This window comes from Megascapheus bottae, chromosome 2 (genome assembly GCF_031878675.1).
Source record: "Megascapheus bottae isolate mThoBot1 chromosome 2, mThoBot2.hap1, whole genome shotgun sequence".
NCBI lineage: Eukaryota > Metazoa > Chordata > Mammalia > Rodentia > Geomyidae > Megascapheus > Megascapheus bottae.
In genome coordinates, this window is record NC_143510.1 from 42011108 (window position 1) to 42025128 (window position 14021).

Consider the following 14021-nt stretch of genomic DNA (forward strand, 5'->3'; position numbering starts at 1 on the left):
TCTGTAACAACACAAAAACTTGAGGTAACTAGTGACTTAAGATCAGTCAGGAGGTTGGTAATTTTGTTAAATGTCTTCATCATAACCATCTAGGTTATACCATTTAGGTATTTGGAGAGGGTTTGTTTTTTTTTTTTAAGCTTCTCATCTTTAATACAGCGAGATACCTAGCTTGAGAGTAGAATTCACAGAATGATGAAACTCTGGGTCGTGGGGCTTGAACTTGGCCTAGGCGGTGTACTTGAGCTACAGCCCTACCCTTGAGCCAAGCCTCACTTCCATTTTCTAGAGGTTAATTGGAAATAAGGGTCTCATGGGCTTTCATGCTCTGGCTGGCTTTGAACCTTGATCCTTTTATCTCAGCCTCCTGAGTAGCTAAGATTACAGGCTTGAGCCACTGGTGCCCTGCTTCACATTGAAGTTTTTGACACTTTTTTTTTTTTTGCTGTAAATCTAATGAGCACTCACTGCCTTTTCTCATTAAAAGGTTGTTAAAACGGGCCAATTCTTCCAGAAAAATGTTGAAAATAATGTAAGATAGTTTATGCTTTTATCCACCAGTATATACAAGACCAGGCCTCTTACTCTCCTCCTTGGGAGCGTGCGTGTCAGCAGACTGGAACTCAGAGCCCTGACCTGGAACCTCCACAATCAATCCAGATTGAAGCCAACGCCATAGTCTTCGTCTTCTAAGAGGGACAGAAGTGCAATCTACCCAAGTGTACAAGCTGAATTTTGAGGCATCTGTGCCTCAGTGCCCATCAAAGGACCACTCGCAGCTAATTCTTTTGGCATACATGTGGCCAGCCCAACCTCCCCTGCTTCAGATCCCTTCTATACTGGGTTTTCGCCCAAGATGTAAGCCTGCTGTTAAGCTGTGTTCTCATCACCTTATCAGCTTTATGCTTCCTCACCCTTGGTTTAGGCTACCCTGGTTTTTCCTTTTCTTCCTCACAATCACTCTGGAGCACGCCTACTGGGTTCTGCTCTCTGCTTAATTAGCTCTTACCTAGTCACCATTTTTACAAAAATTCTCTTTTGTACTGACTTTAACCAGCATGTATTTTTTTCCCCCCTCATTCCAACTTATGTTTAAGGTTTCGTATAATCTTAGACAAATTGACTATGTTGACCTCATTTCATTTTCTTTGAAAAGCATTTTTAGTTTATATAGAAAAAAATACATATGTTTATATATAAACATGTATAGAATATATAAACTTATGTGTATAAATATATATATATATACTTATATGTATATATTTATATATATCTATATATATTTTTTTTTCCTACAGGGATGGTGGTGGCTCAAGACTATAATCCTAGCTACTCTGGAGGCTGAGATCTGAGGATTTAAAAAATTTTTATTGTTGTGGGGCTTGAACCATGGCCATGGGTGCTGTCCCTGAGCTCTTCAGCTCAAGGCTAGTATTCTACTACTGAGCCACAGTGCTACTTCCAGTCTTCCTGGTGGTTAATTGGAGATGAGTTTCACATACTTTCATGCCCAGGCTGGCTTTGAACCATGAGCCTCAGATCTCAGCTTCCTGAGTAGCTAGTATTACAGACATGAGCCTGAAATAAAACAATATCCTTTGAGCTCCACTTTTAGCTTTTTTGGGGGAATAGAGTAAGGGTTGCTGATAAGTCTCAAGACTTCCTTGCCTGAGCTGGCTTTAGAACTGCAATCCCCTGATCTCAGCCTCATGAGTAGCAAGGATTATAGGTGTGAGTCACCGGTGCCTGGCTGAGATCTGAGTATGGAGGTTCTAAGCATTAGTCTGTGAGACATTTTTTTGGTGGTGGTAGGGCTTGAACTCAGGGCTTGGGCACTGTCTCTGTGTTTTTTGTTGCTCGAGCCACACCTTTTGGTTTCTGGTGGCTAATTGGAGACGAGTCTCATGGACTTTCCTGTCCTGGTTGGCTTTGAACTGTGATTCTCAGATCTCAGCCTCCCTAGGATCACAGGTGTAAACCACTGATACTTGGCCATAGCATTTTTAAAAAGGTGTGTGTGTGTGCAAGCCCCTGCATGTGCGCTCTGCCTGTGACTTGAACTTGAGCATTTGTGCTTAAGGCTAGCACTCTACCACTTGACCCACAGCTACTTCCTACCTTTATTGTTTTGATAATTTTTTATTTATTTATTTATTTATTTGCCAGTTCTGGGCTTGAACTCAGGGTCTGACACTGTCCTTGGATTTTCTCAAGGCTAGAGCTCTACCACTTGACCCTCAACACCACTTTTGGCTTTTTTCTATGTATGTGGTACCAAGGAATTGAACCCGGGTCTTCATGCATGCTAGGCAAGCACTCTACCTCTAGGCCAGACTCCCGGCCCATGTTTTGATAATTTTTTGGAGATTAGAGTTTCATGGACTTTGCAGCTTGGCCTGGTTTCAAACTACAATCCTCAGATTTCCTCTTGAGTGGCTAGGATTACAAGCTTGAGCCAGCAGTGCCCAGCTGTTTATTAAATTAATTAATTTTTTATTACTACTGCCTGTAGTTAGTTTTCCTTCAGTTCTAACCATTGACTGCTAGTTGGGACTTTGTTTTGAACATTTTAGTTTGTGTCAATGCTAATTTTATTTTCAAAGATTTTTAATAAGTTCTAGAATTTGTTTAATTTTAGTTGTCTTGAATTTTAAACATTTTCCAGTAGAAACAACATTACACGATTGTAGGTTTAAGTCAACCCCTAAAATCTCTTTTCAATGTCAGTTTGGAATTTCCAAGGATAGGGCCTAGGTGGTGTTAGCATTTAATGCTCTTTAAGTAATTACTAGTATATGCCCAGGGTTGAATATCACTGCTTTAACTCAAGCTATGAGGTTCTTATTGGTACCTTTTGCTCAGAAGTGAAGTGGCATTAATACCCTGAGAAGTACATGCAGTTTTCTTCTCTCCTCCTCCTCCTCCTCCTCCTCCTCCTCCTCCTTCTCTTCCTCCTCCCCCTCATCCCCTCTCTTCCTCCTCCTCCTTCTTCTTCCCTCCCTGTTTCTCTCCCCCCTCCCTATCTCTCCCTCTCTCTCTCTCTCTCTCTCTCTCTCTCTCTCTCCCTCCCTCCCTCCCTCCCTCCCTCCCTCCCTCCCTCCCTCCCTCCCTCTCTCCCCTCTCCCTTCTCTCCCTCTCCCCCTCTCCCCCTCTCCCCTCTCCCCCTCTCCCCCTCTCCCCCTCTCCCCTCTCTCTCGTCATGGGACTTGAACTCTGAGCCTGGGCACTGTCCCTGAGCTCTTTAGCTCAAGGCTACTGCTCTACCACTTGAGCCCCAGCCACCACTTCAAGTTTTCTGGTGTTTAATTGGAGATCAGACTCATGGACTTACCTGCCCAGGCTGGTTTTTAACCGTGATCCTCAGATTTCAGCCTCCTTAGTAGCTAGGATTATAGGTGTGAGCCACTGGTGCCGCCGGATCAGCAGTTTTCTTTTTTTGCTGGTTCTGGGGCTTGAACTCAGGGCCTGGATTTTGTTGCTGAGCCTCTCTGTGCTTAAAGTACTCTACCACTTGAGCCACAGTGGCACTTCTGACATTTTTCTATGTATGTGGTACTGAGGAATCAAGCCCACTGTTTCATGCATGCTAGGCAAACACTACACTAAGCCACACTCCCAGTCCCAGGAGCAGTTTGCTGAATAATTTAATGATACTATCTCTTCTATTATTTAAGATTCCCAGAATGGCTTGTGTATGGTCATATAAACTGTTCATTTTGGGCCAATAGTAAGGACTCTTACTCTGCTAAGAAAAGGGAGCAACAGACCCATGTATTCCTTGAGTTTGCAGTAGTATTTAGTTGGGAGGGAAGAAAGGAAAAGCGTAGTTTGTTGTTACTGCAGTAAGGTACAGTAAGATGTTTTGATGGATACAAAGAAGGGTCATTGCACTGCCTTCTAGAGAATGTAAGAAAAGTTGGCATTTGAGCTGTCTTGAAGACAAAAATAGAAGTTAGAGGTAGATAACTAATAACAGTTTGATCAAGCAGATATCTAGATAAGAAAAGTTTTCAATTTTTATTCAGGTTTTTAATTTGGGTGTCTTGGGATATCATTGATCAACACAAAAAAGGCAGCAGGTAGAATACATTTCTAAGTAGCGTGTTGAATTGGACATGTCTGTATTTGTGTGTGTGTGTTAGTCCTGGCACTTGAACTCAGGGCCTGGGCGCTGTCCATGTATTCTTGTGTTTAAGACTAGTGCTAACTTGAGCCATAGGTCTACTTTTGTTTTTTTAGTGGTTAATTTGAGATGAGTCTCAGAGACTTTCCTGCCAAGCTGGTTTCCAACCATGATCCTCAGATTTCAGCCTTTTGTGTAGTTAGGATTACAGGTGCAACTCAGTAGCACCTGCCTTAATATGATGTCCTTTTGAAATGAATCAAGATGGAGCTATAGATGTAGTCATAGTGCCCATTTTCTTAGCAGTCATAGATTTCATTCTGAATACTGAGCATATATATTCTTTGCAAATTCTTCTTAAGGTTTAATCAACAAATATAAGTAACTCCATTTTCATATAGCTCATTTCTAGTAGTAAGAGATCAGTAATAACAATCGTAATTATAGTACCAAGATGATTTGTGCTACAAAACAAAAAAAAAAGTGCATTAGGGCCGGGAGCATGGCCTAGTGGTAGAGTACTTGCTTACAAAACAAAAAAAAAAAAATGTGAGTTCTTGCTTAATTGATATTTCAGCACTATATTAATAGAAACTTTAACTGTTTGTTGTAGTTGTTTAGGACTTTTTTTTTTTCCGGCCAGCCCTGGGGCTTGAATTCAGGGCCTGAGCGCTATCTCAAGGCTAGAGCTCTACCACTTGAGCCACAGCACCACTTCCAGCCTTTTCTGTGTATGCTTTGTGCATGCTAGGTAAGCACTGTACCACTAAGCCACACTCCTGGCCCCAGGACATTTTTTTTTTTTTTTTTTTTTTTTTTTTTGCCAGTCCTGGGCTTGGGCTCATGGCCTAAGCACTGTCCTTGGACTTTGTCAAGGCTAGAGCTCTACCACTTGAGCCTCAGCACCACTTCCAGCTTTTTTTCTATGTACGTGGTACCGAGGAATAGAACCTGGGTCTTTGTGCATGCTAGGCAAGCACTCTACCACTAGGCCAAACTCCTGTCCCAGGACATTTCTTTCAAAAGTGAAGTAATGAGACTATTTACTTTTTAAAACATGGTCACTAGCCGCTGATTGCTGTAGCTTCTGTGGTGAATAACTCCATGAAGACAGCATCAATTACAGAGTCAGAGAAGCCAGATAGTCATGGGATTAAACGTAGGAGTTGCTAGTGGAACATCTGGCTATTACCTAGATGTGACATTTTTAGTGCAAAAGTTTTGCATACTGGTTGATACCTTCCACAAGTGATCATTAGACTTAGCAAACTCAGTAACCTTATGATGCCAAATAATCTCATAGTTTGGCTTTCTGAAAAAAATGCTCTTTTGTTTGTTTGGTTTTCTGAGACAGGATTTTACTGTGTAGCTCAGGCTGACTTGTAACCCAAAGTGTTCTTGAGTTAGCCTCCTAAATTCAGGGATTACAGATAATGTGTGGCTACACCTCATTTCTAGAATTGAGTGTGTGTGTGGTTTGAACTCCCAACCTAGTAGGCTACTGCCCTACCCCTTGAACCACAGTGCCACTTTCAGTTTTCTGGTGATTACTTGGAGATAAGAGTTTCACAGTCTTTAGTGTCTGGGCTGGCTTTGAACCGAGATCCTCAGATCTCAGCCTCCTGAGTAGCTAGGATTTACAGGCGTGAGCCATGGCACTCATTTCTACAATTGTTATTGTGATAAAATATACAGTACATTTACCACTTTAACCTTTTTTAAAAAAGTATAAAAGGTTTGGTGGTATCAGAATTTGAACTCAGCCTTTTTGCAGTTGCTTGGCTGACTTGCTCAGCTGGTACTCTACTTCAAAGCCTGGCTTTTTGCAGGTGTATGTGATCTTCAGATCTTAGCCTCCTGAATAACTAGGATTACAGTGAGCTATTGGTGCCCTCCTTGCAGGTTATTTTAGAGATGGAGTCTCACTGACTTTTCTACACATTTCAAATGATAATTCTTCAGATCTAAGTGCTCCTGGGTAGCCAGGGTTACAGATGTGAACTCAACTGTTGATTTGTTCACATCTTTTTTTTTTTTTTTTGCCAGTCCTGGGATTGAGCTCGGCCTGATCACTGCCCTTGGACTTTCTCAAGGCTAGAGCTCTACCACTTGAGCCTCAGCACCACTCCAGGCTTTTTTCTATGTATGTGGTACCGAGGAATTGAACCCGGGTCTTCATGCATGCTAGGCAAGCACTCTACCACTAGGTCAAACTCCTGGCCCCCTGTTCACATCTTTAAAAATACAATTTAGCTGGGCGTGATGGCCCATTCCTGTAATCCTAGCTACTCAGGAGGTTGAGATCTGAGGGACGAGGTTCAAAGACAGTCCGGGCACACAGGACCCAAGATTTTTATCTCTAATTGATCTCTAGAAAATGGGAAGTGGGGCATGACTCAAGGGTAGAGCCTTAGCTTTGAGCTGAAGAGCTCAGAGAGATCACCCAGGCCCAGGTGTAGGCGGTATCCTTGAGCTGAAGAGCTCAGGAACAGAGCCTAGGCTGAGTTCAAGCCCTGTGACCCCCCCCCCCCAAAAAAAAGTACAATTCAAAGTGTTGTGACACATCTTTAGTCCAAATATTTGGGAGACTGAATCAGAAAGATCAAGAATTTGAGACAAGCCTGGGCAAAAAAAAAAGAAAAGAAAACAAAGGCAAATCAGTGACATTTACATTATGGTCACCAGTAGCATCTATGCTCAGAACTTTATCTTCCCAACTAAAAATCTGTACCCATTAATAATTAGTAGTTCTCCTTTTTTTGTTGTTGTGTTCTTAAGGCATCTGCGAATTAGCTCTTTGAATTTGTTCATGTTTAGCTCTTTTGCAAGTAACATTAATTTATCTCTTTCCTCCTGATAATGCATATTCTAGATGGCCCTTTTCAAATTCTTTTTTTTTTTTTTTTTTTGGCCAGTCCTGGGCTTGAGCTCAGGGCCTGAGCACTGTCCTTGGACTTTTCTCAAGGCTAGAGCTTTACCACTTGAGCCTCAGCACCATTTCTGGCTTTTTTCTATGTATATGGTACTGAGGAATCGAACCCGGGTCTTCATGCATGCTAGGCAAGCACTCTACCACTAGGCCAAATTCCCAGCCCCCTTTTCAAATTCTTAAGTAAATTTTCTGTTTAAGTCTCAGTGCTTTATTTCTGATTACTAGATTTTCAATAGAGTTCTTTTTATTCTTTGTAATTATTAGTTTCTGTAATTTTTTTTTTCTTTTTCCCTGTTCTGGAGCTTGAACTGAGGGACTGTCCTTGTGTTTTCTCAAGGCTAGCGTTCTACCACTTGAGCCACAGCACCACTTTTGGCCCAGGGCTTCATGCACACTAGGCAAGCACTCTACTAGTAAGCCCCCCCCCCCTTTTTTTTTGAGACTCACTATGTAACTCAGACTGGCCTCTTATCCTTCTTTCTTAACACTCATTTTATAGGATATATTGTGCTTGAGGACTGTGTCTTCTCATTTGAGTCACACAGTCCAGGTTTTTCTGGTTATTTCTAAGTTTGGATCTGAGAGCCTCAAGGGCTGGTTTCAGAGTGCAATCTTAGCTTCCTGAATAATTAGGACTATAGGCATTTTTGCCAGTCTGGGGGCCTGAACTCAGTACCTGAGCACTGTCCTTGGACACTTTTTGCTCAAGGTTAGCTCTCTGCCACTTCTAGCTTTTTCTGAGTATATGGTACTGAAGAATGAAACCCAGGGCTTTGTGCATGCTGGGTGAGTACTCTACCACTAGGCTCCTTTCCCAGCCCCTCCTAGATTGTTCTTAAAGTAATTAAAATATCTGAGGTTTTTGTATTTCTTTTATCTTCCAAGCTGTCTAGCAGAAAATTGCCACTATATCAGGAGTAAACCATAAATATGGTCTGCAATCTTTTGTTGAGTCACTCCTCAAAATCTCTGAAGCATTTAGGGGAGCCTAATCTTTCTAATAGAGTTACTCCTCTGTCATTTGTATTTCATGCAAAGCGATAGAGTTGAGGCTTGATTAGATTTAATGCATGCCCCTCTCCTGCTTCTTTTTGAGATAAATTCTTTCTATGTTGCTCATACTGGCCTTGAACTGTAGTTCCAAAGTGGACCTCTATCCTTAACCTTCTCAAGAAGGGAGTAGAGACCATGGCCTCTGTACCTCGCTACATTTTTTTGTTGTTGTTGTTTTTGCTTTTTAAAAGGTAAAGGATGTTTTCTGAAATTAATATTTTGCATATACTTTTTTTTTTGTTCCAGTCCTGGAGCTTAAACACAGGGCTTGGACACTCCCTGAGCTTCTTTGCTCAAAGTTACTGTTCTACACCTGAACATTAGCTCTATTTCCAGTGTTTGCTGGTAGTTAATTGGAGATAAGATTTACAGATTACCTAACTGCACTGGATATCTCAGTCTTCTGAATAGTTAGGATTACTGGAATGAGACATAGATTTCATTTTATTTTTTAGCTTGCTCAAATGCTTGTCATTTTGAGGAAATGTCATTGAAACGTTCTCCATGATTTTTTTTTTCTTTATCTGTCAGTCCTGGGCCTTGAACTCAGTGTCTAGGTACTATCCTTGAGCTTTTTTATTTTTAATCAGTTGTGGGGCTTGAACTCTGGGCATGAGCGCTGCCCCTGAGCTCTTCAGCTCAAGGCTACCACCCTACCCCTTGGGCCATAGAAGCACTTCTGATTTTCTAGTGGTCAGAGATAAGAGTCTCAAGGTCTTTAGTGCTGGGCTGGCTTTGAATCATGATCCTCATATCTCAGTCTCCTGAGTAGCTAGGATTACAATTCTCCATGAAATTGATTGCTGCCTTGATTTCTTCATTACATGTGACCGTTTTATACCAAATAGACTCTTACCTCTAATTAACCACTAGAAATTCGGAAGTGCTTCTATGGCTCAAGGAGTAGGGTGGTAGCCTTGAGCCATGTGTTATTTTATTTAATTTTTTTTTGTGGGTCTTGGGGCTTGAACTCAGCCTGAATGCTGTCCCTGAGCTCTTCAGCTCAAGGCTACCACCCTATCCTTGAGTCAAGCCTCACTTCCCGTTTCCTAGAATTTAATCGGAGATCTGAGTCTCAGGTCTTTTAGTGTCCAGCTGGCTTTGAACCTTGATTCTCAGATCTCAGCCTCCTGAGTAGCTAGGATTACACGCACCCTTGCCCTGCTATGTGAGCTATTTTAAGGCCAGTGTCTCTAACTAATACAACTAAAAAAGACCTTCAGCATATTAGTGTTATCTTCAAAAACAAGTATAAGAAAGAGAGCCCAACTCCCAACTGGCAAGGCTGAAAAGTATTTGGTCCTTTGCAGAAAGGCTTGCCAGCCTTAATCTAGTTTATTCATTTCATATAACTGACCTGTTTTCTTTTTCTTTTTCCTTTTTTTTTGCTGGTCACGGGGTTTGAACTCTGGGCCTAGGCACTGTCCCTGAGCTCTTTAGCTCAAGGATAGTGCCCCACTTTAGCCACAGGACCACTTCTAGTTGTCTGCTGGTTAATTGGAGAGAAGAGTCTTACGGACTTTTGTGCCTGGGCTGGCTTTGAACCTAGATCCTTAGATCTCTGCCACCTGAGTAGCTAGGATCACAATCATGAGCCACTGGTGTTTGGCTGACCTGTTTTCTTGTATTCTAATACTTCTTTTTTAGCCGGGGTGGGGGCGGGGTTCCTCCTCCTCCCCCCAGTCCTGGGGCTTGAACTCGGGTTCTGGGCTTGAGCTTTCTCAAGGCTAGTGCTCTACCACTTCCTGCTTTTCCTGTGTATGTGGTACCATGGACTCGAAACCCAGGGCTTTGTGCATGCTAGGCAAGCACTCTACCACTAGGACATATTCCTGGCCTATGTTGGAATTCTTATCTTCTCTGTTGTTTTGTTTGCCTTGTCTCTGCCTGTTCAGTTTCTGAACATGTGCTCTTGTAGCTGTGTGCTCTTGTTACAGTCTCTACCCAGATGTGGAAGTCCTTATTTAAAGTTGGAACCATTTCTTCTACAAAAATGTATTCTCCATGCTTGCCTAGCATGCATGAAGACCCGGGTTCGATTCCTTGGTACCACATACGTAGTTTAAAAAAAAAAAAAGCCAGAAGTGGTGCTGAGGCTCAAGTGGTAGAGCTCTAGCCTTGAGAAAGTCCAAGGACAGTGCTCAGGCAAAAAAAAAAATGTATTCTCCCCCCCTCCTCTCTCTCCCTCTCTCCCTCCTTCCCTCCCTTCCTCTGCATAATTGCTAATAAAACTTTTATTAATTTCAGATTTTTTTCTTTTTTTTTTTTTTTTTTTGCCAGTCCTTGCCCTTGAACTCAGGTCCTAAGCACTGTCCTTGGGCTTTCTCAAGACTAGAGCTCTACCACTTGAGTCACAGCACCACTTCCAGCTTTTTTCTATGTACGTGGTATCGAGGAATTGAACCTGGGTCTTCGTGCAGCTAGACATGCACTCTACCACTAGGCCAAACTCCCGACCCCTAATTTCAGATTTTATATGCATCTGTACATTAAAATAATAAAATCAAGAGTTTTTTTTCAGGGATTGAGTATTTTTACAGGATTGTTCATTTAATATTTTTTTCTGGTTAAAATAGCTATAGAACATGCAAAGGTGAGATAGAAGTTTTAAGAATGGAAAATCAGAAAACCAGTGTTATATAAAGTACTCATCAGGAAGTTGGTATATCATTGTCTGTCTGCTTTTTAAACTGTTGATTAAATGAGACTTTTTCTATTTTATTCTGTATGAGAAGTAAACATTGTGTGTCTTCTGTAACCCTGTCATTGGTGGGAATAATTTGAAGTTTTCAATAACTTTAAAAAAACACAATGGAGCTATTTTTTAGACCATCTTTAAATTCTTGGGAAGAATCGCCACTTTCCTCTTTCCTCTTGGGACATTTGGTATCCTTTCCCTCCCTCTTAAGGTGTTTGAAAAATATTTGTGTGGGGAAGTAATCATTTACTTCTTCCTGTCTTCTCTGTTACTTCCTAATATAAAATCTATAATTATTTTCTTTTTTCTTCAGTGGCTTACAGAAAGGATGAAATGTGGTCTGAGGGGCGGTATGACTATGAAAGGCTCCCCAGAGAAAGAGGGCCGCCTCGGAATCACACCAGTGTAAGTGTCAACTTCCTCCACAGCCTAACTATGAACCTGCTGTTGAAATTAATCTAATTCACAAAGTCTTCATGTGTCAGAAGCTTATCTTTAAAAAGTTGGAAACAAATGCAGACATTTTATTTCTTAAATTTCTAGAACAAAAGCTTAATTTAGGGAAAATATTTTTTGTTTAATAATGGTCATATCAAGTTTACAAATAAAGTCTTGAGCACCTATTCTTACTGTTAGTTGCCATCTGTCTGTTTATTATAATGTTTGCAAATTGAATATACAGAATTTGAGAATAAATTTTTTTCATTTTGAAACAGAGTAACTTTCTAAAGCAGGAATACATTGACATCCCTAGGTAGGATTCAAACAACTATGCATTCCTAAGGACACTTGACCTGTCTAGTGAGTAAGTGTGGTTTAGGGACTCAGGGACAAACAGGTAGCTTCTGGTGTTCTGTCCTACCTTTTGTCTCAATTTCTCTAGTGATCGGAAATTTTGAACTAAGCCTTTTTTTCTTTTCTTTTTTTTTTTTTTTTTTTTTTGCCAGTCCTGGGCCATGAACTCAGGGCCTGAGCACTGTCCTTGGACTTTCTCAAGGCTAGAGCTCTATCACTTGAGCCTCAGCACAACTTCTGGCTTTTTTCTATGTATGTGGTACCGAGGAATTGAACCCGGGTCTTCGTGCATGCTAGGCAAGCACTTTAACCACTAGGCCGAACTCTCGGCCCAAAGCCTTTTTTTCTTAAGGAGCTTGCTGTTCTACCATTTTCAGCACTTCATTTAGTACATAAAGGTTATTATAGTTAGAGGTTCAGTGTTTATCAAATATATGTATTCTCTTTAGACCTAAAGATAAAGTTTAGGGAAGGGTAAAAAAAAATTGTTTAACTTCTGCTCAGGCTAATGAAGTGGTTCTTGACATCTTAATGGAAAATAAAGCAAAAAAAAGATTGGTAGAATATCTGCCTATCCATCAAGTTGGAGGCACCCTGAGTAAGTAGAGAGGAACAGAAGACAGAAGAAAGTATGAGAGAGTGAGGAAGAAAGCCAGAAAGTAAGGAGACAAGCCTGTTTCGAGTATCAGGGAACTTGATTTATAGAAATGTATGTGGACATATTTTGGATTCATTATGTACCATCAGAGGGTCCAAATATTTGTTTACATATGACATAGCTGTAGGCATTATCACCTAAGGGCTACCATTGGTTGGATAACAGCTCGGGCTGGGGTGACTTAAGGGGAATTAAAATGGAAAAAAATGAAAAATCCTATCATATTTCAAGATGGGTGACTTTATTACCATCTATTTTTTCCCTCCTTCTGTCCCTCCCTTTTTGCTAATCCTGGGGCTTAAATTCAGGGTCTGGGCACTATCCCTGGGCTTCTTTTGCTCAAGGCAAGCGCATTATCACTTGAGCCACAGCACCATTTCTGGCTTTTTTTGTTTATGTGGTACTGAGAAATTGAACCTAGGGCTTCATGTATGCTAGGCAAGCATTCTACCTAAGCCACATTCCCAGCCCCTTACCATCTGTTTACTTTCAGAATAATGTAAAGACTATATTTTTATTCAAAAGCTCATTGTTTTAAAGGTGGTTGTGTGTGTGTGTGTATGTGTGTGTGTGTGTGAATTTGGGGTTTGAACTCAGGAACTGGGCCATGTACTTGAACTGTTTTGCTCAAGGCTAGTGCTCTACTACTTGAAGCCACAGCACCACTTGCCGTTTTCTGGTGGATAATTGGAGATAAAAATTTCTTGAACTTTCCTGGCCAGGCTGGCATTGAACTGCAGTCCCTAAATGTCAGCCTCCTGAGTAGCTAGGATTACAGATATAAGCCACCAGCACCTGGCTTAGTTACTTAGAAGGATAAACAGATAATGTATATGTGAGAAATAGAGAAAAGATATATGTCTTATATAAAATATTTTTTAAACACCATCCCTGCCATCACAGTATATCCTGAGAAATTTTATAGTGTTTTTTTTTTTTCTGCTTTCTCAAGACTAGAGCTCTACCACTTGAGCCACAGCATAATTTCCAGCTTTTTTTTTTCTGTGTATGAAGCACTCTACCACTAGGCCAAACTCCCGGCTCTCCTGAGAAATTTTAAATGCTGTATTCAAAGATAATATGAAAGAATTTTCTGTGTTGCTAACTGGGCATCTGTCGGTAGGACAGTTTGCTTTCTTGTCTCAGTAGCACAGTTTAGGAATAGGAAAAGCATCTTTTTTTTTTTTTTTTGGTTGCCTGTGGGACTTGAACTCTGGGCCTGGGCACTATTCCTGAGCTCTTCAGCTCAAGGCTAGCTCTACCACTTGAGCCACAACACCTCTTCCAGTTTTCTGGTGGTTATTTAGAGATGAGTTTCATGAACTTTTGTAGCCTGGCTAGCTTTGAACTATGATCCTCAGATCTCAGCCTCCTGAGTAGCTACGATTATAGGTGTGAGTTACTGGCACCAGCTGTAGTTTTTTTTTTGACAGTCCTGTGGCTTAAACTCAGGGCCTGAGTACTGCCCTTGGACTTTCTCAAGGCTAGAACTCTATCCCTTATCCATAGCACCACTTGTGGGGCTTTTTCTATGTATGTAGTACTGAGGAATCAAACCAGGGTCTTCGTGCAAGCACTCTAACTCCTGGCAAAAAGCAGATTCCACCTGCTCCCTTCCCATTTCTAGGGCTTGAACTTAGAGCTTGGATACTGTCAATAAGCTTCTTTTGTTCAAGGCTAGTGCTCTATCACATGAGCCACAGTTCATGTTTGGCCTTGTTGGTAGATTTTTGGAGATAAAAATCTCACAGACTTTCCTGCT

At 41.2% G+C, this 14021-nt stretch overlaps 1 protein-coding gene across 18 annotated transcripts in view; it reads left to right on the top strand.

Moving 5' to 3' along the window:
• Pphln1 (periphilin 1) overlaps positions 1–14021 on the top strand; it is a 147787-nt gene that overhangs the window by 43086 nt on the left and 90680 nt on the right. For 13 of the 18 annotated variants that reach the window (XM_090324315.1, XM_090324271.1, XM_090324280.1 and 10 more), the window contains exons 2-3: positions 562–858; positions 11120–11211. In XM_090324315.1, coding sequence (XP_090180441.1) covers positions 798–858; positions 11120–11211 — 153 coding nt within the window. In that variant the 5' untranslated portion in view covers positions 562–797. Of the gene's footprint in view, positions 1–4; positions 25–561; positions 859–11119; positions 11212–14021 lie in introns of those variants that run through there. The other 5 variants (XM_090324307.1, XM_090324299.1, XM_090324405.1 and 2 more) reach the window with 2 other exon arrangements.